At 54.9% G+C, this 25,366-nt stretch overlaps 1 protein-coding gene across 1 annotated transcript in view; it reads left to right on the top strand.

The window, feature by feature from the left end:
* The window catches only part of MAN1C1 (mannosidase alpha class 1C member 1), a 128,307-nt gene that overhangs the window by 94,787 nt on the left and 8,154 nt on the right, over window positions 1-25,366 (top strand). Inside the window, exons 3-8 of the mRNA XM_037032966.1 lie at window positions 903-1,018; window positions 3,184-3,264; window positions 8,167-8,261; window positions 15,573-15,699; window positions 19,064-19,157; window positions 23,841-23,956. Coding sequence (XP_036888861.1) covers window positions 903-1,018; window positions 3,184-3,264; window positions 8,167-8,261; window positions 15,573-15,699; window positions 19,064-19,157; window positions 23,841-23,956 — 629 coding nt within the window. The remainder of the gene's footprint in view (window positions 1-902; window positions 1,019-3,183; window positions 3,265-8,166; window positions 8,262-15,572; window positions 15,700-19,063; window positions 19,158-23,840; window positions 23,957-25,366) is intronic.

The raw sequence follows: 25,366 nt of genomic DNA, 5'->3' as shown, positions 1-25,366 counted from the left end.
CTCTGCCCAAACTCTTCCTTTCCCTTTTTTAAAACAGAAATAAATTTCTGATTATAAAAATAATTCATGAGTGAAGACATCAGAAAGCGCCTGTAATCCCAATACTGGGAGCTCACCACTGAGTCATTCCTGCCAGACTTACTTCTGTGCAGATGCATCCACATTTGAGAAACGAGGAAGAAATTATACCGCGCTTTTGTTTTTTTTCTTTTGCAATCTACTTGTCTTTGATTTCACAGATCCCATGGATGTCTCCCTGATAAACACAGGTCTATCTCACCTGTGTGCACTGCCGCATAGTATTTTATTTTATATTTGAGCCACAGTTTATATAACTAATCCCCTATTGTTGGACCTGGAGTTTCCACCCCCCAACTTTTTCCCATTATATATGGCACTGCAAAAAAATACCTTCCTGAATAGATGCTTATGAACATCTTTATGGTTTTCTCCTTAGAATGAAATAAAGAATGGAAGTGAGGAGCCAGAGGACTGGCACACTGGCTAAGCCTGTGTGAGCCAAGTACCAGCTCACTCTCACCCAGCATCACAGGAAAGCGGTGGGTGCCCAACCGGCACCGATGCTGGACCTGCTGGCAGATACAAGTGACCCCAGTCCGGGGCCGGCCTCAGACCATGAACTTGGTCTCCCCTAGGGAGAGGAGGCCAGCTGCCTGCTCTTTACTGCCCTAGGGAGGAAGCAGCCCCCAGGGGGACTCTGGGTCCTTGGCTTGCCTTCAAAGGCTGGTGGGACTGGAGCCCCCCTAGGCTGTTCCTCGAGGGGTCTGGAGCCTTGGCCCTGGAGCCTGCCCTGGCATTCAGAGGGGTCTAGGTGGCTCGTGTGGCTGGATGGAGAGGACAAGAACGAGCCTGGGCCACACCTTCCATCTTCTGTACTGCAGGAGGCCTTAACGGGGCGACCGTCATCGACTCCCTCGACACCCTCTACCTCATGGAGCTGAGAGAGGAGTTCCAGGAGGCCAAGGCCTGGGTTGAAGAGAACTTCCACCTGAACGTGGTGAGTCCGAGCCCCTCCTGCAGCCCCTGGTGTGAGAGCCAGTAGCGGCTGGAGAGGTCAGCGGCCAGCTCCACCCTGTCATCTCTGAGACCCAGGGGTGTGGAGGTTCTGGCCCGAAGCTGCCCAGCAGAGCAGTCCAGCTGTGGCCGGTCATTTCCTGCCCCCCAGTGCCAGTTGCTCGCACCCAGGGAGACCCCTCTAGGGCTGAATCTGTCAAACAGCAACATAGGAAGTGACTCCACAGAGTGAGAAGCGCCTTGTCAGAGCCGCTGTAACCTGGAGCCGCCCCCACCCCTCCGCCCCTGTGCTGCCCTCCTGAGGCAGATGAGACACCCATGACCAGGTCTGAACCAGCCTGGAAGGCATCCCTGGTCAGGGACCAGAGCCTGGGGAGGAGACGGTGATGTCTCTGGATGGCCCAAAAGCCGTAAATACCAGCCCCCGCACCCAACAATCTCCCAGCCCAGACTGAAGTAATGGAGCCATACCAGAGGCCTCCACTCAGCATGGGGAGAGGCTGTTTAGACCGATTTAGGGAGCAAGAAATGGAGACAGATGGGAGGGGGGAGGGGGTTCCATCAAAACACCCTGCAGGGTTCCATCTGGGGCTCTCCGAGTGACAGGTCCTGTTGTGATCGGGGACAGCTCCCGCAGCTCCTGGCAGAATCGAGGCCAATGTCAGTGCAGAGTCGGGGGTGGGGGGACAGACTGGGCGGGATGGGGAGGCAGCATCATGGAAGCATTCCCTGGCTCGGGCACACAGCCTGGTCACTTCACCCCCCTGGGCCTCAGTTTCCCGGCCTTCGGATGGGAATTACACAGCAGCAGAAATAGCGGTGCCTAATGCACAGGCTTGTGAGCTTCAACCATCACAGAGGGTTATAAAAAGCATTTCATAAAACCATAAAGTCCGATACAGATTTAAGTGGTGCCATTATCATCATCACCATCATCATGACTATTTTGAAGCTTGTTACGACTTCGCACGGTCTGTGTGGGGTGAAGAGTTTAGAATCCCATTTCCTACTGGATCGAATGGAAGAAAGGCAGAGGCAGGAGAGGGGTGGTGTCTTCCTAGACCCACCGTGTCCTTCTGCAGATGGTGGGTAGAGAGTGGGCATCAGGCAGCTGCCTGAGGACCCAGGTGGTGGCAGGGCCAAGGCAGCCTGGGGACATTCAGGCAAGCTGGGGCAGGTGAGGGAGTGTCCCTGAAGGAAAGCAAGACGTGGTCACTCCCCCTCTCTGAGCCTGGCTTTCTCATCTGAAAAATGGGAATGATGACACCAGTAAGCACTGGAAGAGCGGCTTTGCAAGTGCTCTGTCAGGGGAAAAGCCCTCCCCGATAAAGGGATGATCACTGCTCTCGTCAGTAATAAAGACTGTGACATGGGAAGGGTGCCAAGGCGAGCCCTGGGGGCAGGGGAAGCCACTCTGGCACTGGACAGGCATCTCACCTGCACCGCTCAGCCTCTCACACCTGCCCCACTCAGTAAGAAGAAACTGGGGAAAGGAAAGGCTGAATGTCTTGCCCAAAGTCCCAAAGCCAAGTAAGTGACGCAGGTGGGGGTTTTCCCCCAGATCTGGTCCTTAACCGTGATTCAGGCAAGGTTGGGCGTGCCCTGAGGGCTGCAGAGCTGAGGCAGAGAAATTGCTGGTTACCTACAAATAGCTGTTTGACCCTCCCCCTCCCAGTCTGGGCCCTGCCCCGTCTGCCCCAGAACCTCATTTGAGAACCGTCCTCTTGCCCTGTCACCCCAAGGAAGGGCCACAGCATCCTCTTGCTAAGCCGAGGCGGCCGGAATAGAGCAAGATTTGCCTCCCCTCAAGCTAAGCTTCAGCCAGCAGCTCCCTTGTGGGTTCTTAAGCTCCTTGGAGAGCAGCCAGACATAACTTTGCTCCGATGGCCTTGGGCAAGGGATAGGGAGGGAAGCCGAACCCAGTGTTTATTTGGTGAGTTGTAAATGTGCAGTGGCTGCCAGGCGGGTGCTTTTTGCCCTGAAAACCACCACTGAGCATCCGGGGAACCAGCCCAGGTGTTGCCAGATCAACAGGGTGGGTGGGGCTCAGTGGTGGTGTGACCTGTCTCAAGGGCAAAGCTGCCCCTAGGAGCCCTGCAGGCATCTCGAGTGTCCCCACTGCCCACCCCCTTTCTTTCTGCCCTGCAGAGTGGAGAGGCATCTTTGTTCGAGGTGAACATCCGGTACATCGGAGGACTCCTCTCGGCCTTCTACCTGACAGGGGAGGAGGTGAGTTGGTACTTCCAGGTCCTGGATGGTCAGGCCGAACAGGGCTTGGAAAAACGTCTCATCCCGCCCCCCATTTCACCAATGAGGAAACGGATCCAGGAGGATTTGCCCAGGGGAACCCATGTCCACCACCTTCATGGTGCCGCCTGCAGCCTCTTTGCCCCTTCTGTCTGATGCTTCTATTCTCCTGCCCAGGCGAGCCCAACGGGCTCCCACTTGCGGTTGTACATGCTCTGAGGGCAACGACTGGGACTGCTTACCATCCATGCAGATCCTCTCAGGGCATGCGGCTACACCTGGGCTCGGTGTGGGCTTGCGGAGCTGCTGGCTGGTTACTCCCGGTTCTCAGGACTGAAGAAGCCAAAAGCATTGCTTCACCATTTCCACCTGGGGCCCCTTGGCTTTGCTCAGTACTCCACAGCCACCCCTGCTCTCCCCTTCTGGGCCGGACACCAGCTCCAGGTCTTAGGGCAGACAGTAGGGAAATGGGGCAGCCACAGGTTGTAAGTGCCAAGCCTCGGCCCAGGTGCGCTGCGCTGGCTTCTAGAAGGAGGGTGGTGGGCACAATCAGAGAGCCTGGACCTCGTTCTCATACCACACCTTCCTGTGGCCTTCAGCAAGTCCCTCCTTCCATCCCTGGGCCTCACTTCCTTACCCACCACGGGGACAGTCCTCACTGGGTTAAAATCCCCCATTGGGTTAAAAAGTCTTGTGAAATGAAGCCCTGGCTGGTTTAGCTCAGTGGACTGAGCGCGGGCCTGCGAACCACACGATCGTGGTTCGATTCCCAGTCAGGGCACATGCCTGGGTTGCAGGCCAGTTCCCAGCAGAGGACTCATGAGAAGCAACCATACATTGATACTTCTCTCCTTCTCTCCTTCCCTTCCCCTCTAAAAGATAAATAAATAAAATCTTTTTTTAAAAAAAAAGTCTTGTGAAATGGGGCAGGAGGAAAAGGGTCTGGCCCTACTGTGAGAGAACTCACAGCCACAGGGTTCCGTGCCAGTGGGAGGCTTCTCCATCCCGCTGTGAGCACCTGGGAGAGCACAGCCCGAGTATCTGCCAGAGAGGCAGGTCGCGTCCCCAGGGCATCAGCCGGCTGTTTCCTAGCACTTAGAAGGTCCTGAGGTTATTGGGGCAGCCCCTGTCCTCCAGCCATGCCTTCATGGTCCCTCTCTTTCCCCAGCACCATGTGGCAGAGAAATTGCGCATGTGCACCGTGTCCATGGCTCCTCAGACAGCTGTGAAGTGGTGTTTTCACTGATTTGCAGGTGCAGAACCTGAGACGTAGAAGTCCCTTGCTCAGGGCACATAGTCCTGAGGGCTGTTTTGGGTCAATGCGTGACCCTGTGGCCTCTCTGCCATGGGCCCTTGTTCAACCTGGCCCAGGGTCACCCTCCTCTCTGTCCTCGATCTGGCACACTGTGGGCGTCTGTGGAGTGAGTCTTTCTTAAAATTTCCCGTGAATATTTGTGGAACGAATGGTGAAGGAGACCCCACGCCCCTTCCCAGGCCGAGGCCTTTCTTTGCTTCAGAGAGAACCTGTGGGGACAGAACTTCTGCCGAGCAGCCAGCCCTGCCGAGATTCCCATGAGGGGCACAAGCACAGCCACAGCCACACAGGTGACATTGGCTGCACACTTTACAGTTTATGCAGCACATTCACTTACATACATCTCCCAGGATTTCTAGAACTCTGCGAGGCAGTCGGGCACATGTCACCATTCCATTATGCAGACAGGGCTCAGAGATCACACCTGACTTCCCCAGGGTCACGGCGCTGCTGGGTGGGGAGGTCTGAACCTGGGCTCTGACTCCCAGTCCAGCACTGCTTGGCGCTACACAGGGTAATTCTTGCTGGTTTCTCTCATCTCTGGTCCGGAGCCAGGAGGCTACTGCCCGTTGCTACCGTGGCTCCCAAGGTCGTTCCGTGCTATGAAGGCAGCTTGTGTCCCAGAAAAGAGCCACTGAGCAGCCCCATGCCTTGGGCAGACTGCCTCGCTCAGACGCAGTCCAGCCCCTTCGTCCCTTCCCCACGGGGCTTTCGAAAGTGTTGGAGGTCATGTGGATAAGACACCTGCCATGCTGTGCGGTTGTGATTTACAGTAAGAAATATGTATTTGGTCTTCATCCTGTTTCTGGCACAGAGTTCCTAAAACCATTGACATTTTCTAAGTGATGACAATGATAAAAGTGTCTCCTGTTGTGTTCCTGAGGTGACTTTTGGACCCCACCTCGGATGGGAGCTGGTTGCCAGGAGAAATAGTCAGGTGACTAGAACGTTGGCACTCTCCGTCCCACCCCTGGCCTGAGAGGCGGGGAGAGGGACTAGAGGATGAATCAACAGCTGTGGCCAGTGCTTGCGTCCCGCTGCCTCTGTAACAAAGCCTCCGTGAAACACAAAAGCTTTTGGGCTGTGGGCAGGTGGAGGTGTGGGGAGATGGGCACACTCGGAGGAGCTCCACTCCCCTTCCCTAGTTTTTGCCCTCTGTCTCCCTCCATCTGGCTGTTCCTGAGTTATACTCTTTTATAAAAGACCAGTAGTTCAGTAAGTAAAATGTTTCTCTGAGTTTGGTGAGCCTCTCTAGCAAATTAGTCAAACCCAAGGCGGGGTTGGTGGGAATCTGTTATTTGTAGCCCCTCAGTTAAAAGTGCAGGTAACAACTTGCACTTTTACTGGGCATCCGAGGAGGGCGGGGAGCAGTGTTGTAAGACCGGACCCTCACCTGTGGGACCTGCCCTCTCCCCACTAGATAGCGTCGGAATCCAGCTGAAGCCTTAGACCCGGAGCTGGTGTCTGAGAGCTGCTCGGTGGTGGGGCGGAACATCCACGCAACTTCCGCATGGACTGGAATTGGGTTCAGAACCCCTTGCACACCCACTCACTTCCAAGATGACAAGGAGAGTCAGTGTTTGCTTCCGGCTGTCCCACTCTCGCCCATACACACTCATTCGGCACCCTCCCTGGGTGGCTGAGACCCGGCCCACCAGCTGGCAGCAGGGCCTTCCACAGGAGAACACAGGGCATGCTGGCCCAGGAGAGCATTCCGGAAATTCGCTCAGGGCCCGCAGGGCAAAGGGCAGCTGCACAGCAGCCTGGAGCTTCAGCCTCAGGTCCAGGTTCCTGTGGGCCCCTGTGTGCCTCTGGCTCAGCCTCCTCAGGGATCAGTGAGGATATCCTGGGCCTCCAATGAGGGCCCTTAGTTGTTGCTAAACCACTGGCTTCTGGGGTGTCAGGGGGACTTTGGAATCTGGATTCTAGACCAGCTCCCCAGGAATCTGGACGTGGTCGGCCCCGTGCCCACTTCTGGGATCCACTGTCTGGCACTGACATTATCATCTTCTCTTGCCCATCATTGCAGGGCCAGGTGGGGTTCCTCCCCTCCTCTCCTTCCCTCCCGGCCCCTTCCTAAGCAAGGACCACACCCACCCCTCGGGCTCTAATGCGCTTCCCACACAGGGTTTGAAACACCCCTCGATGCATTCCCCACACAGCCACCTCCGTTCCCCATTATTTGCTTGTGCCTGTTGGTGTGGGGACCTCAAAGGACAGTGTCTTGCAGCCACACACAGGCCACCAGCAGACTGGTCACCCTTGAGCTCTGGAATTAAAAGGAATCCCTGTGTTGTCCCAACAGGAGCCATTGCTTAGGGAACTGGCATCTCATCTTTTAAAAGATAAATGACCTTTAATGTGGGTTTGTTTTTAGTATAAAGGTAGCCCAGAAAATAGAGATAAGCCAAAAGAAGAAAATAAAAGTCCTCCATGAGACCGTTGTTAATATTTCCGTGTATTCCACCCTTTCCCCACATGTCCATCTGTATGTAATTTTCACAAAAGCTGACGCTATTTTGACATGTTTTTCTCTTAATACATTATGAACCCTTTCTTTGCTGTTAAATATTCTTCTACAGCATTATTTCAGTGCCTGTGTGGTGTTCCTCCGCATGGGTAAGCCGACATTTAACCACTTCCATTGTTTGCTATTCAGAATATTTTCATTTCCCCCTACTATTCTAAGCAATGCTGGAAAAGTAGCCATGAGATTAAATCTTTACAACATCCTTGATTATTTACTTCCTTAGAATAAATTCAATGAAGGAAACTGCTGAGTCAGAAGGTCACAGGTGACTCTGAATTAATCAGGAGTTTGCTGGGGTCAGAGCCCCCAACAGAGGCCTGAGTCCTGGGGCCCCCTCGTGCTCCCTTGTTTGCCATCACGTGGGCTGCTCCGGATGAGCCCGCCTCCTCCTCCCATCGGCAGAATGGAAACAGTAGGCAGAACCCAGATGTGACAGGGAGAAGGCCCTTCCCTGGTTTACAAGGGGAAAGTGTTGCCCAAGGGAAGCCAGGGTTTGTGGAGAAGCACAGAGGTGTCGAGCTGAGGACGAGGACTGGAACCAGATGGGGGTCTGGGCTCCGGTGGTCTGCTCTTTGTGTTCTGTACAAATTCGTTTCCCCTGAGCTCAGCCTGTGACATGCTGGTCCCATGGGATGGCTGGGCAGGGACCCTGGTGGCGCACCGCCCTGGCTGCTGCATCTTCCCACTGGTCACCCAACTCGCAGTTCTGATCACGGGGCTTCTGTCGTAGTCCTGATGCCGCGTTCAGTGTTTTATAGCCATGACCTAATTTTTATTCTTCCCAGTAACCCTCTGAGGAAGGCAATTTTGGCATTGTTTTAAGAAACCGAGGCTCAGAGAGAGGTGCCTCACCTCTGACCACAGAGCCAGGCATCGGGGAGCCAGGCTCATATCCAGAACTGTCCCTCTGTGGGACCTGATGCAGTGCCCCTCCTGCTCCGAGTCCCGCACTGTTGTCGGGTTCATCCACCAGCAGCAGCTTCTGCCAGTGGCTGCACCCCACGCAGCCCAGGTTGACAACGCCCTTTGACCCTTCCAGGTGTTCCGAGTAAAGGCCATCAAGCTCGGAGAGAAACTCCTGCCGGCCTTCAACACGCCCACAGGAATCCCCAAAGGAGTCGTGAACTTCAAAAGGTAGGGGACCTTCTGTTTCCCACCTGTGGCTCCAGCCGCGCCTGCACGGAAACTGAGGCGCAGGGAGAGGAATCACAGCCAGTCAGCAGCACAGTGAACACTGGCCCTGCCGAGGGCACTCTGGTGTTGTCACCAGACCTGGTTCTTGGGCTTTAGGACACACGAGGCCCAATCTTCCAGGGGTGGGGGGTGGGCAGCTGTGCCTCTGTGACTGTCCCACAGCGCTGCCTTGACTCACGCCCTCTGGGTGTGCCCTCTGTTCCTGGCTAGGCCAGGGGCCCATGAGGCACGCCGTGCCCTGCGCTGCCACAGGAAGGTGCCCAAAGCTTCCCGGAGACGCCTGCTCTGCCGACCCCCACCCTCGGGCTGGGCCTCAGGAGCCCAGTGCCAGGCCCAGGGGGTCCCGGGGGGCAAGCCCGCAGAGGCTCCGACTCAGCGGAGTGTAGCATGTGACTGGCTGAGGTCCCATCCGCCAGAAACTGAACATTTCAAGACGTGAACCCTGGAACTCCAACTTCGTTTCTAATAATAATATTTATTGGAATTCTCCCCTCTATAAAAATAATGAATTCTCCTTGCAAAACATGTGGATTATACCAAATATATTGGATAAGACAAAAAAGTCACATGTGGTTTCACTAACAAAAGAATCAGTTGGAAGTGTTTCTCCTGACTCTGTTTTAAAACAATGTTGTTGTTTTTTTAGGATGCTCTTTTTTAAAAAAAGATTTTATTTATTTATTTTAGAGAGAGGGGAAAGAGAGGGAGAGAAACATCAGTGTGTGGTTGCTTCTCACGTGTCCCCAACAGGGGACCCGGCTCATAACCCAGGCATGTGCCCCGACTGGGAACTGAACTAGCAACCCTTTGGGCCACAGACTGGTACTCAATCCACTGAGCCACACCAGCCAGGGCTAAAACACCGATCTTTATTGGTCACATTCATCACTTCCCCTCCTGATCTGCTGCTTAAATTCGGTATGTGAGCTAGAATCTCTCTGTGCAGTCAGTCACTAAGTCACAGAGCCAGAATGACAGCCAGAGAAGGGTGGGACCGGCACTGCAGCTTGGTCCAGCTGACCTGTTCCCTCAGTACCTCAGGGCACTCACCTGTGCCCCTGGTGCTTCCCTCCCATGCGGCGGGAGCGTATTTACATCCACTCATTTTGCAGATGTGGCAACTGAGACCCAGAGAGGGGAAAGGATGGAGTCAAAGTCAAGAAAACAAGTGGCCCAGCCAGCTTTAAGATACACTGGGGAGCATGAATCTTGCTCCTGGACACCCTGAATGTGCCCTCTGTCTTGCCTTCTCATTCTGTTCCCTCACTGGGTTGCCCCTCACTCTCAACGTCCCTGGCCATCAAAGCCCAGCTCAGAGGCTGCCTTCGTCATTCAGCGGAGTGTCTTTGCCTCTCCTGGCCTCCAGGCACTCTATCTCCTTTCTCATGGCCCTTGTTACCCTCATCTTCATGTACCCCGCCCCCAGCCCCCACCAAGGAGCTTCTCGACCACTGGCTTCATTCCTTCAACAAATATTCCTGCTAGACAGTGTGCAGGATAAAACGTGAATAACAACATTATTCCTGCCATTTATTGAGCAATAACTAAGTGCCTGGCATTATGCTAAGGGTTTCTGTACATTGCCTCACCCAACTTACGGCTCGCAGCAACCCTTTGAGGGTAGGGATTTATATCTTCCCCATTACTACAATGGAGTCTCAGAGAGATGGAGTAACTCGCCCAAGGTCTCATAGCTAATGGGCAATGACGCTATTTAAACACATTCTGTTGGCATTGATTGGAAAGCTCTGCTCTTAAGGCCCTCAGACGGGAACCCTGCGCCTGAGCTTCGTGGAGTGGACCCCTGGGCATCCTGTAGAAGGCACTCAGCTCTCTGGGCCCACCCTTGAACCTTGAGCCCCTTGGGGGCTCAAGGGTATAACCCCAGACCTGGGAGCAAGTCTATAGTATTTCCACCACACCAGGCCTCCCCCTTCTACCTTCTAAAGCAGTTTCTTATCTCAGGGTTCCCAATCCAACGAGAGCTTCAGCCAGCTGCCTGGGAGGGAAGGAGACCACTGGAGTAGAGGTGGGGGCCCTTGGCTCCCCCTCTGTCCTGGCAAGGTCCCGCCCTCAGGTCAGCCTGGATTTCTTCATCATCCCCTTTTGGGGCTCTCAGAAAAGAGAAGAGAGGACTTGGCATCTACACTGTCCCCTGTGTAGAAAGCATTCTTGGGGTGCAACTTCACTTAACTCTCTGAGGGCCAGTGAAGGGCCCTCAGGGCCGATCGAACCACATTCTCAGTGCCAGGGTTGACTTCTCAGAACTGGACACTGGGATTCTGCTCAGATTCCTTTGCCACACACACCAACCCTAAAGAAACAGGACCAGCTGGCATGGAGCCAAGACGCAAACACGCTGTCTTCCCAGCTTCCTCGCCTGGGTCCAGCTTCCTCTCCTGGGTCCAGCTTGCAGGGCCTCACCGCCCAGGTCTGGGACAGGATCCTGGCTCAGGCACCCCTCCTTCCTCTGTGCATGGTACTTTGAGCCCTACAAACCGCAGCCCTGGCTGTCTACATGACCTGTGCCCCTCAGAGCCCAGGCCTGATCAACACAGGTCCTACCATTTCTAATTTAAAAAGCGCATTTATTCCCTGGCTGGTGTGGCTCAGTGGACTGGGCACCAGACTTTGAAGCAAAGGGTCTCCGGTTCAATTGAGCAGGGCACACGCCTGGGTTGTGGGCCAGGTCCCCAGTGGGGGGCACACAAGAGGCAACCACCCATTGATGTTTCTCTCCCCCTCTTTCTCTTTCCCTTCCCCTCTCTCTAAAAATGAATAAAATCTTTAAAAAAACACATTTATTTGGGGGCTGTGTGCATGCTACCAGTGCTGCACACATGTATGTATGTGCTGATTTCCTGGCAACACCCCTTTCCATTTTCTGGGTAAGAGTCTGTTGCTAAAAGTGCCTCCCTGTTCCCCAGGGAGAACATCAGGGATGTACACGGCCTGAGTGGTGCTGACTGTGCCCTGGGGGGGGGCCCACTGGGGAAGCCTCGGCACACATCGCTGCCCCCGTTCTGGGCAGGCCTGGCTGTGGGCCCCAGTAGGAGGGGCAACTAGGCCCAAAACTTCAGGTCAGGAGGACCTTGAGGGGAGGTGGTCCCCAAGGGAGCTGGACTGCTCCTCCTCCCCATTGGGAGGCTGACACAGGGGCAGCCATGACCTGTGACCTGCAGGGACCACGGGGCCATCTGGAGAGTGGCAGTGGCCAGTCCAAGAACCGCTGCAGCTGACTCACTCACTCTCACACACGCATTGCTCTACAGCCATCTGTCCGAATCGTAAAGGCTCAGATACACAAGCCATCCTTTGTCACGCACACTCTCGTATCCATACATACATGTGCATGCTCACACGGATGTGCATTTACATGTGCATACACACACCAGTGGACACACCTTAGTAACTGCTACCATTTACCGAGTGCTCACTGGGTGCCAGGCATGCCATGAGCACGTGACACGGATGCTCTCTTTTCAGTCACGTCACCCACACGGACCCCATTTTACCAGTGAGGAAAGGGGGCTCAGAAGGGTAAGGTGTCTTACTCAAGGTCACACAGCGCGGAGCAAAGTTAGACTCAGATTCTGGGTCTGGCTCCGAGTTAACGATCACACCATGTGCAGCGTGCCCGCAGGCACACGCACACACCAGCTTCTGCCCGGCTGCGGAAAGGCCTTGCAGAGCAGCCCCGCCCACCGTGGGGGGCCGACCTGGGCTACCGGCCCACTGGCAGTCTCCAAAGCCTGTGGGGGGAGTGGAGGGCAGAGCTTCCATCGCTCGTCGCCTCACGGGGCTGACCAGATGCCCTCCAGTCCCTGGATGCTGCCCACAGAAGAGGCGTCTGGGCTTTGGGTTTAGATTCAGCCCTGCTAGCCCTTTCACCTACTGTGTGGCCTTGGAGAAAGTGTCTCCCTCTCTGAGCCTGAGTAGCTTCACCTGTGAGGTAAGGCTCATCTCTATCCTGAGAAGTTGGATGTCAAGTTAAAATAAGACACCACAGCGGCCTGGCACATCTCAGGAACTTAGTAACCCTAACAAACAACACATAATTTGCATAATTACATAATGGGAAAGTGGCAGTAATTGCATGCATAAATTATACCTCGCAATGACTCTATGAGGGGTAGGTACTGTCATTTAGTGGATGAGGAAACCAGGATCTAGAGAAACTAGCCCACCTGCCCGAGGTCAGCTGGGGAGTCAGCATTTGAAGCGAGACAGGAGAAAGGGAAGGCACCTGCCGCCGCCCGCCTCTGCCCTGGCTGGCGTGGCCTGTCTGCCGGGGCAGCTCCACTATGGAAAGGCCCAGAGGGGCAGGTGAGCATTGGCGAGAGGAGGAGGAGGAGAGGAAGGAGAGGTCGTGTGGAGGGAAATGAGAACGAGAGATGCTGAGAGGCTGGTGACTTTATTTGTACCTTGAATTTCTCTGCAAGGGCAGGCATCATCGATTTTCAGGTCACTCTCTGCCCACTGTGATCACAAGCCAGAAAGAGAGAAGTTTCTCTTGGGAAGAGGGACAGAGTGGGGACAGCTTCCCCTTTCCTCTGGGTGGATGTGGGGCCATCTGGGTGGGAGACCCCCTTAGGGTGGTGCCCTACAGATTCCGTTTGAATCCCACCTCCACCACCTATGGAGTGACCTCAACAACTCACTTCCCTCTCTGAGCTTCATTTGCCTCCTTGCGCATGGGAATTACTGATGCTTTACCTTGTGGGTTTTGAATGAAATAATGATGCAAAAAGCTTTCCCCAGTGCCTGCCATCTGTAGCAGCGCAATAAATGGAAGGTGTTTTATTTATTATCCAGGAGCCAAGTGTCCCTTCCCTGTGGAACCCATCCATCCCCCACTTGTCCCCTGCCCCCCAAGTCAGGGAAGTGCCCAAGGAAGTAGAGATGGGAAGAAGGGGCTAGTGGTCACCTCTGTGTTTACTGAGGTCACCTGTCCCCAAAAGATCCCAAAATATGAGACATCTGTTTCTGGAAGCTAGGAGACACGAGTCCCCGACTTTCTCAGAAACGACATTTAGGCAGAGGATGGGGTTTAGATAGGAGACGGGCAGCCTCTGGAGCCCCAGCCCCACCCCAGGAAAAGCAGTGACCGCCCCCACCCACCCCCGCCTTCCTGGGTCCTGTTCCTGGGAGGCAGAAGGACAGATAGGGCGGTTCCTGGGGAGCCAGAGCCGCCACAGCGAGGAAGCCACGGGGCTTCCCCCCACCCCGCCCGCTCCATGCTAACGGCACCTTGGAGCCTCTACAGACGGGGAGCTCACTCCACCCCACTCTGTCCCCACCCCCCGTCCTCCACAATCCCTTGCAGGATGTTGACCCCTGCCCCACCCCAAGTTGTCCTAAATGTTCTACAGGATAGATCATCATGATACATAAGAGGAAACTAAGGCACAGGGAAAGGACACGGCTTGCCCAAGGCCACCCCTGTCCTGCACCTTCCTCCCCTCTCTTAATCCCCACAAAAGCCCCAGGAGGTATCATCCTGGCCTAGTTTGTCTGGTGCAGAAACTGAAGTACGAAGGAGGGATGGTTCACCCGAAACCTCTCAGCTAACACACTTGAATCTGCGCCTCCTGCTGGCAAACCCCAGGGAGATTTTAAGTGAAAACACCTGAAAAGGCAGTGCCCCGGCTTATTCTGATGTAATGCAAAGCATGGCGCACACGTGGCTAGGTCGTTAGACCAGCATTGGGTCCCAGCTGCTGCACTTGCCCTGTGAGGCGGGTGGCCCTACCCTCCTAGGCCGTGGTTTCCTCTCTGGGAAAGCGGGGGTGCGGCAGGGACGGGTGCCCGAGGCCCTGCCTCTGCACTCTCCCTCTGTTGTGCTAAGAGTACCGGCGAATTCCAAAGAAATAACGCAGAGGACTGAGTGCGAAAGACAGGACTTCTGCGCACAGGAGGGCAGCCTGCGGCAAAGCCTCCACAACACGGCTTTCCTGGCACAGGGTCGGAACAGCGAGCAGAACATAGAGCACACAGGCGTGCAGGGTGGGTGTGTCGCACACACAAGCTGTGTGAGATCAGACCGCTGGCTATTTACTCTCCCGGGCCCACATCCGGGAAGAGTTTCTTTTGGGCTATTCTCTGACCAAGATGGTGGCCAGGCTCCCAAGGTCCCACGGTGCACTTACCAGTGGCCTTCATTATATTCCCATGGAGTGGGAGGGGGAGCTGGAGCTTGAGAAGGGGCCATGTTCTCACATCCCATCCATCCTCTGTGAAAGCACCCAATATGCGGTTATTTGATAGCCTTGTCCAGTGAGGTGGCCACGTGCTAAAAATACCTAATTTACTTTATCCAAGGTGTTCTGGAGAAGTGCGTGGTTGGCTGGTGCAGAAATCTTTGCTCCAAAAGCCTCTGGTTCTCTTATTCCTAACCTGGTCCTCCCCAAGGCCGGCAGCTCCCAGCACGTGGTTGTGTCAGAACTGCCTGCCTGTCAGGTGCATGTTCCACAAAACACCAAGAGAGGCTCTCCTGTGTCCGTGGGCAGCATGGGCAGTGAGGGGAGAGAGAAGGCGCCAGGTGGGGCCCTGCTTTCCCCGTGCCCCGGTCCAGACCCTCCCCCCACATGCAGCCCTGTAGACTGTGAGCAGTCGGCTGGTCTGCAGCCACAGGGAGGAGACAGTGTCTGAGGGGTCTTTAAGGTCCCTGACAGCATTGTCCATGTCACCTGTACACTTAACAAGGCACCTGCGCCATGTCTTGGCCACCAAGACAGCTCTGTTTTCGTCCTTCTCAAGCCCACAAGTCTTACAGGGACAAAGAATATTGCAAGTCAGAAAGGCCTCGGTTTGCCTTGGCAGGTGTTGCTCAGCGGCTCAGGCATCACCCCGGAAAGTGAAAGGTCACCAGTTCGATTCCTAGTCAGGGCACGTGACTAGCTTGCAGGTTCAGTCCCCTGTTGGCTGTGTACGAGACACAACCAATCAGCATTTCTATCCCACATCGATGTTTTTCGCCCTTTCTTTCTCCCTCCATTCCCCTCTCTCTCTTAAAAAACAAACAAACAAAAAAGGCCTGGGTTCACATGACCTTCAGCAAGTCACTTCATCTCATTAACCTCAGTGTCCTCATCAGCAAAATGGGGCTATTCCTAGTACAGACCCCCAGCGAGGATTGACTGAGATTATGTGGCGAAGGCTCCTAGGACAGTGCCTGGCAGAGAGCCGATGCTCCCCCACTAAGCGGAGGAGCCAGCTGGTGACGGTGGCTGCTTCTGTCTCTTCCTTCAGTGGCTCCAACAGGAGCTGGGGCTGGACCATGGCCGGGAGCAGCAGCATTCTGGCGGAGTTTGGATCCCTGCACTTGGAGTTCTTGCACCTCACTGAGCTCTCCGGCAACCAGGTCTTCGCTGAAAAGGCAAGTCTTCTCCCTGCTCCCTCCCCAAACAGCTCCTTTGGCTGCTCCCCACGGGGAGCAGAAGGATGGGACGTGGCCCTGCATAGGCCACAGGAAAGTGGCCCACAGATCAGCAGGAAGGTGTGGGGAACCCAGAAGCCCCACTAATAGGTACTTGTGGGAGACCCAGTGCACCCAGTCCCAGGTGGCAGGGAGGCCAGCACGGGGAGTAGTCAGGGTCCCACAGAGGGCAGGAAAGAGAGCCACCCGGGAGAAGGTTCTCACCGGTAATTAGCTCACGGGAACCACACACGTGTGAATCTGCAAAAGGTTCAGCCACTGAAATCTAAGCACCAGTTCGCATTGGCAGGAACGGGCCACCCGGTGCAAAAGTCCCCTTTCCCGAGACATCTAACTTTTTCAGGGGAGATCTGCCTGGCTTTTCCTTCCTGGTGCTGTCTAGCTCATGCTGTCGGCAGGCTGGCAAAGCGATTTGACTCCACAGCAGAGGCGCGCATCTGTCCCTTCTCACTGTTGGCAGGCTGGCTAAGGCCCCAAGGGATGCTGAGAGATAGAATCCAGGCTGTCGTCCATTCGGACAGCTGCCTATTCCTCTGTGAGGCCCACCGGAAGGAGCCAATTCTCCGTGTCACCACCCTGGTGGTCCCACTGTCTGGAAGTGTCTCCGTGGGTCTAACCCTGACCCCAAAGGAGGGAAGTGCACACACACCACCCTCAGATGGTGCTTGGGCTCCACCAACAGTTGTCCCTTCCTTAGTCCTGCCCCTGGGAGATGAAGCCCTGCCCTCCAAGAAGAGTCCTTTGGAGGGCCCCACTCCCAAAGCCTTCTTGTCCCCTAATACTTAGCCTCTGAAGATGCCTGGGGGCTGGGAGCTCCTAGGTCCACGCTCTACCCAGGGCCTGTCAGCCAGCCAGCCTCAGAGCATCACCCAACATGCCTGGGAGGAAACAGATCTCTGGGCCTTGCCCGGGCCTAGGAATCTGCATTTTATCAGCACTCACGTGCTTTTTGACTCGAGGTTGAAGATGACTGCTTACTCAGTATGGGATTCCACCCATGTGTTCTTGAGGAAACACTCAAGAGGAGTGTTTCAAGTCTGATCATTTCCTCTGCCTGGGGGCTCACTCCCAGCCTTAGACAACCCATCACGATGTCAGACCTTGTGTGTGTGTGGGGGGGGGATTCTGCTTCCCGTGACACTTCACCTTGAAAGCTCGTGCAGTAAATTTAATCCCACTTCCACGCCCCCTCCTCCAGCATCCCTGATTTCAGTGCTCTTGAGCCAAGTCCTCCCAGAAGATTGTGGCTGGCCCAGGAGAGAGGGATGAGGNCTTGCCCGGGCCTAAGAATCTGCATTTTATCAGCACTCACGTGCTTTTTGACTCGAGGTTGAAGATGACTGCTTACTCAGTATGGGATTCCACCCATGTGTTCTTGAGGAAACACTGAAGAGGAGTGTTTCAAGTCTGATCATTTCTTCTGCCTGGGGGCTCACTCCCAGCCTTAGACAACCCATCACGATGTCAGACCTTGTGTGTGTGTGGGGGGGGGATTCTGCTTCCCGTGACACTTCACCTTGAAAGCTCGTGCAGTAAATTTAATCCCACTTCCACGCCCCCTCCTCCAGCATCCCTGATTTCAGTGCTCTTGAGCCAAGTCCTCCCAGAAGATTGTGGCTGGCCCAGGAGAGAGGGATGAGGAGCTGGCCCAGTCCCTGGCTGGTCTGGAGATAATAGCCGCTGCTGCCTGACTACCTGCTGGGCACCTTAGAGTGTCACTGACCAACCCCCTCAGCAGCCCCAAGAGATGGGGCTTCCTGTCACCCCCATCTTACAGAGGAGGAAACTGAGACTCAGAGGTTAAGTCACTTGTCCTGGGCCATCCGTCTGCTAAGTGATAAAGCCAGGGTTTGAATCCAGGACCTTTTGTCTCTGAAGCCCATGCCCTTCCAAGAGCAGGTTAGTACAGTAGCTTCATGCTTTTTCTTGCGAGTCCACTGCCTCTCTGTTTCTCTGCCTCTCTCGACATTTACATTCTCCAGCTATTTTCATCCCCCAGTCATGCCTCCCACAGAGGCAATTATTGGCAGTCAACAAATTGGCCCAAATTCTAGAATCGCCCGCACCCTGTGGGTAGCTAATTTAGCTGGTTTCACTGCTCACCACCAGGACAGTCAAGAATAAGTCAGGTACAAGCACATTCCTGTCCCCATAATGGACTGCGTTATCTTGAATGGATATGAAATCTGATGTGGCAAAGCAAATGCTGTCCCCTGGAAAGAAAGGTCTGGTGGCTGAAAGGCTGCTCTCCTTGCTCCTTAGCTTGTAGATAAATCTGTGAGCGTGATGCAGTACGTTCCCGAGGGCCTTTCTCTCCCGGCAGGAGAGATGTCCGCACTGGGAGGATGTCATACGTTGGCAGAATGCAGACCTGGAGCGATAAAGCCTTCCCACTTTTACAGCCCATAGCCCCCTCGCCCCTGGTATTCCCAAAGGTTACAAATCTAGCTTCCTCTTGCTCAGACAGGGCAGCCCCTGCTACCCGTTGCTATCTGGTCCCCACCCTGGTCCATGTTGGTCCCAGGGGTACTCTGTGTGGTCAGACAAAACCTGACTCACCCTGGCCCTGCCACTTATGTACTGGGTAACCACGGGCGAGTCGCTGCACCTCTCTAAGATTTGGGTGCCTTGTCTGTTAACCTGAGATGATACCACCATGTAGGTCGTTCTGATGGTGGGAAATAATGCACGTGAGTGTAACAGGCCTGGCTCAGAGGAACTGAGGAGTGGTAACAGCTGCTGTTGTTATTAAAACCCTGAAGTGCCTCTGAGGGCACAGGGCTGTTGAGGGGCCCAGGCCTCTCCTCTGGAATGGGTCCTACAGTGTCAGAAAAAATAGTGTATTACCAGGTCGAACCACATGAAATTGCCGATGTTTGACCATTCCTGACCTATCAAAAAGGCAGTTCTACCTCGTGCTTACAAAACAGCTACTATCCTTATACAAACCCCCTTCCTAAAAAGACCCTCCCGCCAAAAAGCAGCACACAGTGAGGAAGGAGTGAGGTGAGAGTGGGGGTGGGGGGCCTGGCAGACCCCAGGCAGGGCAGTCAGTGCAGAGATTGTGGGTCAGGCCCCGCTGTGGCCTTGTCCTGCGGCACCTGTACGTGGGCACCAGGTCAAGGCCATCCCAGCTGCTCCAAGAGCTGGAGGCTCCTGGAGCCTGCTGTTGGTTACGCAGCTCTCCCTGCCTCGCGGAACAGCCTCCTCTGGACCTGCACCAGCTGCCTCAGTCCTCAGCAGGCCGGGAGTCAGCTGGCTTCTTCGGAAAAGTGAAGGTGCACCTGTGCCCCTCTCTCGGCAGGTCAGGCACATCCGGAAGGTCCTCAGGAAGATTGATAAGCCATTCGGCCTCTACCCCAACTTTATCAGTCCAGTGAGTGGGAACTGGATGCAGCGTGAGTACAGAAACACACTGTCCCTCCTTCAGCTGGCTCCTGCCCAGCTTCCCCATGCGGCCCCATGCTAGGCACATACCAGTGTGTCCCTCGCTCTGTGTTCCTGGATCCCCCTGCCCTGCTGGGGAGCTTGGGCAGTTCCCATTATGGTGGTCGTTGCCATGGTGACAGATGTGATGGTCTAGTAAGGCCCTGCCCTATACACCCCCCTCGGGATAGCTGTCTCCAGCCTCCATCAGGGCTACAGCTTTCTGTCTCTGCGGTGCCCACCAAGGCCTGCTTCGTCATTGCCCGCCCCCAGGAGTGTCCCAGGTACAACTGTCTACTCCGGAAATGACTCCGAGAGAGAGGCCAAGCATCGTCTCCTAGCTTCTTCGATCTGGTTCCCCACCTCCAATTTTAGATTTAAAAAAATTAAGCAGAACCTATGTAATACAGCAATATAAAAACTGTGAATTCCCTGCTGTACCTTACACCTGCAAGAATCGGTCCCAGGATTTCCTGCTGTTCTCTGCTCAGAAGCTCACTTCTCACCCAGACGGTTGTTGGTCACCTAGTCACCTGTGGAGCTCATTCTCAGCCCCCACCTTCACCCACTGAAACAGAAAGGGGTCTGGGGGATACTCAGGTGGGAGAGTATCGAAAAGCCTCCCAGGCCCCTGGCACTGCACCCCCATGGGAAGCCCTGACCAAGGCCCTGGTCCTGTGGTCATCACACAAACTGGTGGCAGCAAGTTCCGTGGGTCCTGCTCTAGGGGCACCCAGAGCCCCGGCATCAGTGCCTCTGCCCACACAAGGGCAGTGCCTCTGCCCTCACCCTGCCCCACCCCCTCTAGCCCCAGCTGTTAAGGCCTCCGCAAGGGCTCAGGGGCAAAGTAGACATGTGTCTAATTACTCATGGCTGGGGGTGGGGGTGTCATTTTATCTCTTTGAGCCTTGGTTTCCTCTCTGCAAAGGGGAGAACTCCAGGTGTGTTCTTTGCATACTGTGGATAGTATGGAGTAACTGCCAGAAGTTGCAGGAAGCAGACTCCCGTTCATCTGCCAGAGATGGGCTATCCCAGAGGGAAAGGGCACCCGAGAGTAAAAGTGAGCCTGCAGGGCCTGGCAGGGGTGCGGTGGAGATGGCAGACCCTTGTCTTTCCAGGCTGAGCCTCCATGCCTGCAGGTCCGGGGGGAACCAGAAAATTCGAACCGGGACTTTTCCCTGGCAACGACCTCACTCCCAAGCAGCCTCCTGCAAAAACCACTTATAGAAATGCTAAGCATTTTTAACCAAACATGCTGCCAACCCCAAAAGTGTGGGGAGAAAATGAAGGTTTGGATTACAGATTATGGCCACAGGAAGAGACAGTTCAATAACTGTTACCGCTTTTAATTGCAAGGCCTGACTGGGCAGAGAGATAAACCACCCTGCCGCTGGCCTCGGCCACTTCAAGACAATGCAGCAAAACCCATAAGAAGGAGAGGGGTGTGGCTTCCCAACCTTGGCAAATTACAGGGGAGCCCCCACTGAGAAGCACAATTTTCTTTTCAGTCTGCACCAGGGGTCACAGGGCTGGGCAAAATCAGTCACGTGTGAAATACTGTTTCATATTAATAAAATATGAACCCGTAGCCTGCCAAAGAGCAGAGGAGGGTTACAAAACCTTGCTCCTCTGGGCACCTGCTGTCCTTCCCTAGCTGTGGCGCCTGGGGGTATCTCAGGTTTACTGTGGTTTTCATTGGGCTTTTTATGTGTGTGATTATGTATTTTTCCAGAAGATAACACTCCCAACTTGCATAAGCTAAGTGTATTCACATTCTTCCCTTGAATCCTCTGTTCAGCCCATTTGCAACCACGGAAATCGCAACTTAGAGAGGCAAGGGAGGGAGTGGGGCTGCTCTTGTCCGCTGCCCACTCCTGCTTGAAGCTGAGCTTCAGGGCGACAGGGGAGACCAAGACCTCCTGCCACTAGGACCTCACAGCCAGGGGAAGGTCACCAGGCTCCTGCTGGCACCAAGCATGGATGAACGCTCAGAGGGCTGCCCGCCCTTCAGCTTGGCCCCTGGAGTGCCTTGTCCTCCTTGTCCACTGCCCGAGTCCCACTCTCTCCCCAGTGGGAAGGAAGCGGCAGGTCTAGGTTCCTCCAAAAGGGAACGTGAGCTGCCCATCTGCCCCAGCCTGGCAGCTTCCCCCAGTGCCTGCTACTTTCCTCCCAGCTGATTCCCAACGTACAGGAGGCAGAAGAACCCATCTCCGCTCCAAGGTTCATGGACAACAACTCGGGCTCCCCTTTCAAAATCGTTTTGCATCGGAAGACGGAGGGCCCACAGGGGAAACGCTTGCCCCGAGTGGACGGCAGGTCCATCTTCTGGTTCCCCGTCCTGCCCCTCTCCCAGTGAGTCACACCATGCTGGGGTGGACACTACAGACAAACACGGTAGCTAGACCTCCAAATGAGAATTGTCCACTCAGACCAGGTCCCCTGAGAGACTATACACACACCTCCAAGAGGGTGTCATGTCTCAGTCACCTGTGGAACCCTTAGTGACCTGGCTTCCCTCTCCTGCACACACCTGCCAGGTGAAACCCTCGACCACATCACACACCCTCTCCAAAATCATAGGATGAAGTCCAAACTGTTTGGCTTTGCATTCAAGGCCCTTTCCAGCATGACTCAAACCTACCTTCCTTTCACTCGTTCAGGGCGTCTGCCACGTGCCATAAAGGTACTAGACATAAAATGTGAATCCTACACTGTCTGTATCCACTGAGAGCCCACAGCCAAGTCGGGGAGGCAGACCCACAAACAGATTCATACGCAGCGTCAGCACGCACCCAGCGGAGGGAGGGTGGTCACCCCGAGCCACCCTCGTGAAGCGCTCGGTCAGGTGTGGCGTGCACCTCACCTCACTCACTCCTCGTGGTTCCCCTGGGGAGGGGTTGTGAGCAGCTCTCTGAGAAAGCCTTTGAGGAGAGGAACCCCGAGTAGCAGGGAGGAAGGTTAGTCATTCAGGGTGGGGAAGGTCAATGGGCGGAGAGCGGAGGGGCGGTCACAGGAGAGAAACAACGTGGGAAGGGCGGGGCTAGGAGCGTGTGCGGTGGCGGAGGAAACGTGCGGGGAGGAGGGGCCGGGAGATGAGTGTGGAGGTGACAGTGCCCCCAGCTGCGTGCCTGGGAGCCAGGGCCCCCTTTGGGCTTAGCTGTCAGTGGGCTCTAGGCGGAGGCTGACTGTCAGACGGGCACACCTCCACCCATGCCTGCTCAGCACCGGCCTCCTGCTGCAGCAGGGACATGCCACCAACAGGCCGGGGCTGGCACACCCCCGCCCCTCCCTTTGTTCTATGCCCTCCACCTCTGGATGGGGGGCGCTGAGGGGTGAGCCGTGCTGGCTCTCTCTTCCTCTTCCCTGGCGAAGTCCACCCACACTGACCTCCTCCCACGCCTCCCCCACGCTCAGGCTTTATCTGGCCTGTTCCAATTTTTACAAGTGCTTGTTCCTTTCCTGAGTGCTTGCTGGCCAGAACATTTTTATAGAAAAGGCCACTTTCCCAGTCCCCATCTGTCTTTACCCTCGACTTCTGGTCCTTCTCCCTTCGTGCTTGTCCCTTCTCTAGGCATCTGCAGCTTCGCTCTCCGGTGGACTGTGTAAAGCTGCAGACGCTGAGAGCTCTGCCTGCGCGGTGGCCCTGTGTGAGCTATTTAGGCTCACTCTCATTTTCCCACCTGGGAAATGGGTTTGATCGTGCCCACCTTGCAGAGTCCTTGGGGCGACTGTTATAAATGATCCAGTAAAGCTCCCAGCCAACAGTGGACCGAGTGGATGGTAGCTGTGGTACACTCTCTATTTCTTTCCTCTTCCCCCACCCCCCACCCATTTACCCTCTCTTTCTACCCTCTTTTTCCAAAGGAGATGAAAACATTCTTCCCACTCCTCCCACTCTACCTGAAACCCCCTCCCAGTTCCCCTTCCTCAGTCTCTTTGCTTGAGTGAGTCGTAACAGGGAACTGACGCCCGCTCTTTGTTGTATGTTAAATGCCTTTACGTTTCCCTGCTGTTGATTTTCAGAGCATGTGAGTGTTTTCCATGTCTTGCTTCTATGGCTAAGTGCTCCCTGGTCAGACCGTCTGTTTCCTGGGACAGCCCTGGGTGGGGGTGTGTCCTCAGTCAGCCACAGCCTGGAGGTCCTGCTCTGTGGGGACCCCAGGCGGATGCCACCAGGCAGAGGGGAGTCCTCAAACCCAAACCCGATCTGTCCTCACCCTGCTCCCCTGAACTCCATGTGTCCTGATTTGCTAAATTTGAGCTCAGTTTTCCCAGAAGGACTTAGCGCTCTGACCAACTAAATTGAGCCCCTTCCCTTCCTTGTGGTGGCCTTTTGTGACCCTGCCCAGCATCAGTTACCATGTTTGTCACCAGGCAATAAAAGTCTCTGAACTCTCTGCCACCAGGTTATCTTTTTAAAGAAACGCAGCTCATTTACAGTTCATAACTACAGGCCCTGCCGTCCTCAGCCTGCTAAAGCAACATGATTTATAGCACCTGGATAGGCCCAACACCTCTGAGCAGGGCCCCCGCACTGAAGGTGGCTGTTGATGAAACACACGCACCTGGGCCACCAAGGCCAAGTGGGTCCTTGGAGTCAGTCCTGCCTGCGGCCTCAGCAGATAGAGACAACGTTCTGTTCTTTCCCCTCACAGACCATGTCTCAGTCGGAGGACTCGGGGACAGTTTTTATGAGTATTTGATCAAATCCTGGTTGATGTCGGCCAAGACAGATATGGAAGCCAGAGATATGTACTACGAAGCCTTGAAGGTAAGACAGGCCCTGCTTCTGCACGGGCAGTGGCTTGGCCACCTGCCGCCTGTGCTCACACGGGCCCCCGAGTGCCGCAGCCTTGCCGCCCCTTCCCTGCAGGGAGTGGGCCAGAAGAAGGAGGAGACAGCTCCCCTTCATCAGTCACTTAGCACACCCAGTCTCATAACTCTTCTTGAACACCTAATAAAATTAGGGCCATGTTAGTCTTTGTTTCACAGGTGTAAAACCCAAGCGTAAGGAGGCAAAGTCATTTGTCTGAGGTCTCACAGGAAGCGGCAGGCAGTTTGATTCAGAAACCATGCTATCTATGCTTCAGTGGATGTGTCGGAGCCCAGAATGCAGCCAGGCGGTGGGCTGGGAGCCCCCATGGGAGGTTGCCAAAGCAAGACCCTCAGCCATCTTCCTGACAAGCCAGAGGTGACCATAGTACACTCAAGCTGGGAGGGGTCTCTACCAGGGGAGCATTCAGCTCTGTTCCTTCTCTTTATGTGGATGGGAAACAAGGCCCAGAGAGGGGGAAACACTTGTTCAAAGCCACACAGCACAGAACTGACAAAGTGAAGTGAGAGCAAGATCTCCTGGCTCTGGGCAGATGAAGAGAAGGCTGAATGGGTAGGTGGTTGGATGGGTAGGTGGGTGTGGGTGGGCGGGCCGTGTGGGCAGTTGGTTGGATGGATAAATGGTCTCTCACTACCCTCTGATCACAAGAACCCAGCCAGCAATGGTAGCGCTTACAGGAAGCTCATTACAACAGGCCTCTAGGGCTGTGGACTCTAAACTCCACGTTCAGTAATGAGTTTTTCCTGCCCGGCTCCCTGGCACCAAGATCTCAGTCATGAAGCAACTCCTGGGACTCCAGTCCCAGCTCAGTTTGGCTCAGCCCATCCACCCCAAGCTTCTATGGCCAAGCTTAGCCAGCAGCCAGGGTCCCTTGTTGGATTAGTGTTCAGCCGGTGGCCAGGTGTGCTGCCTGGAGAGGCCCTTGCCCTTTCTGACTGACGGCCCTTGCAAAGTAAACATCAAGTTAATGAGTGGCCTAGTTCCCTGCCCCTGAGGGCACACTGTAGCTGAGGCTTCCAAGGGGAAGAAATGACTATGAATTATTTAAACAAACTGGGAGCTTCATGGAAACACTCGACTGAACAGGAGACAACTGGCCTTGCTCCTGTTTGATCTCCCCAGTGAAGGGCCTGCAGTGGCTCTGACCTGTGGCAAGTTCGGAGTTTTGAAGAATGTTCTGGCGGCTTTCAATCTTGCTGGCATGTTCAAAGTCACATGTTAAAAATCCCAATGGCCAGCCTGCACCCCAACGAGGTTACCTCAGAACCCCGGGTGGGGCCCGAGCAACAGCCTAGAAAGCTCCAGTTGCAGGTTACACCAACGTCTGTGGGTGGACATGGGGGCTTC

The sequence above is a fragment of the Sturnira hondurensis genome, unplaced genomic scaffold, assembly GCF_014824575.4.
Source record: "Sturnira hondurensis isolate 20B ecotype Veracruz unplaced genomic scaffold, ASM1482457v3 Scaffold0021555, whole genome shotgun sequence".
Classification (NCBI taxonomy): Eukaryota; Metazoa; Chordata; class Mammalia; order Chiroptera; family Phyllostomidae; genus Sturnira; species Sturnira hondurensis.
Note: the sequence above shows the minus strand (reverse complement) of the source record. Positions and strands in the feature narration are given on the sequence as shown.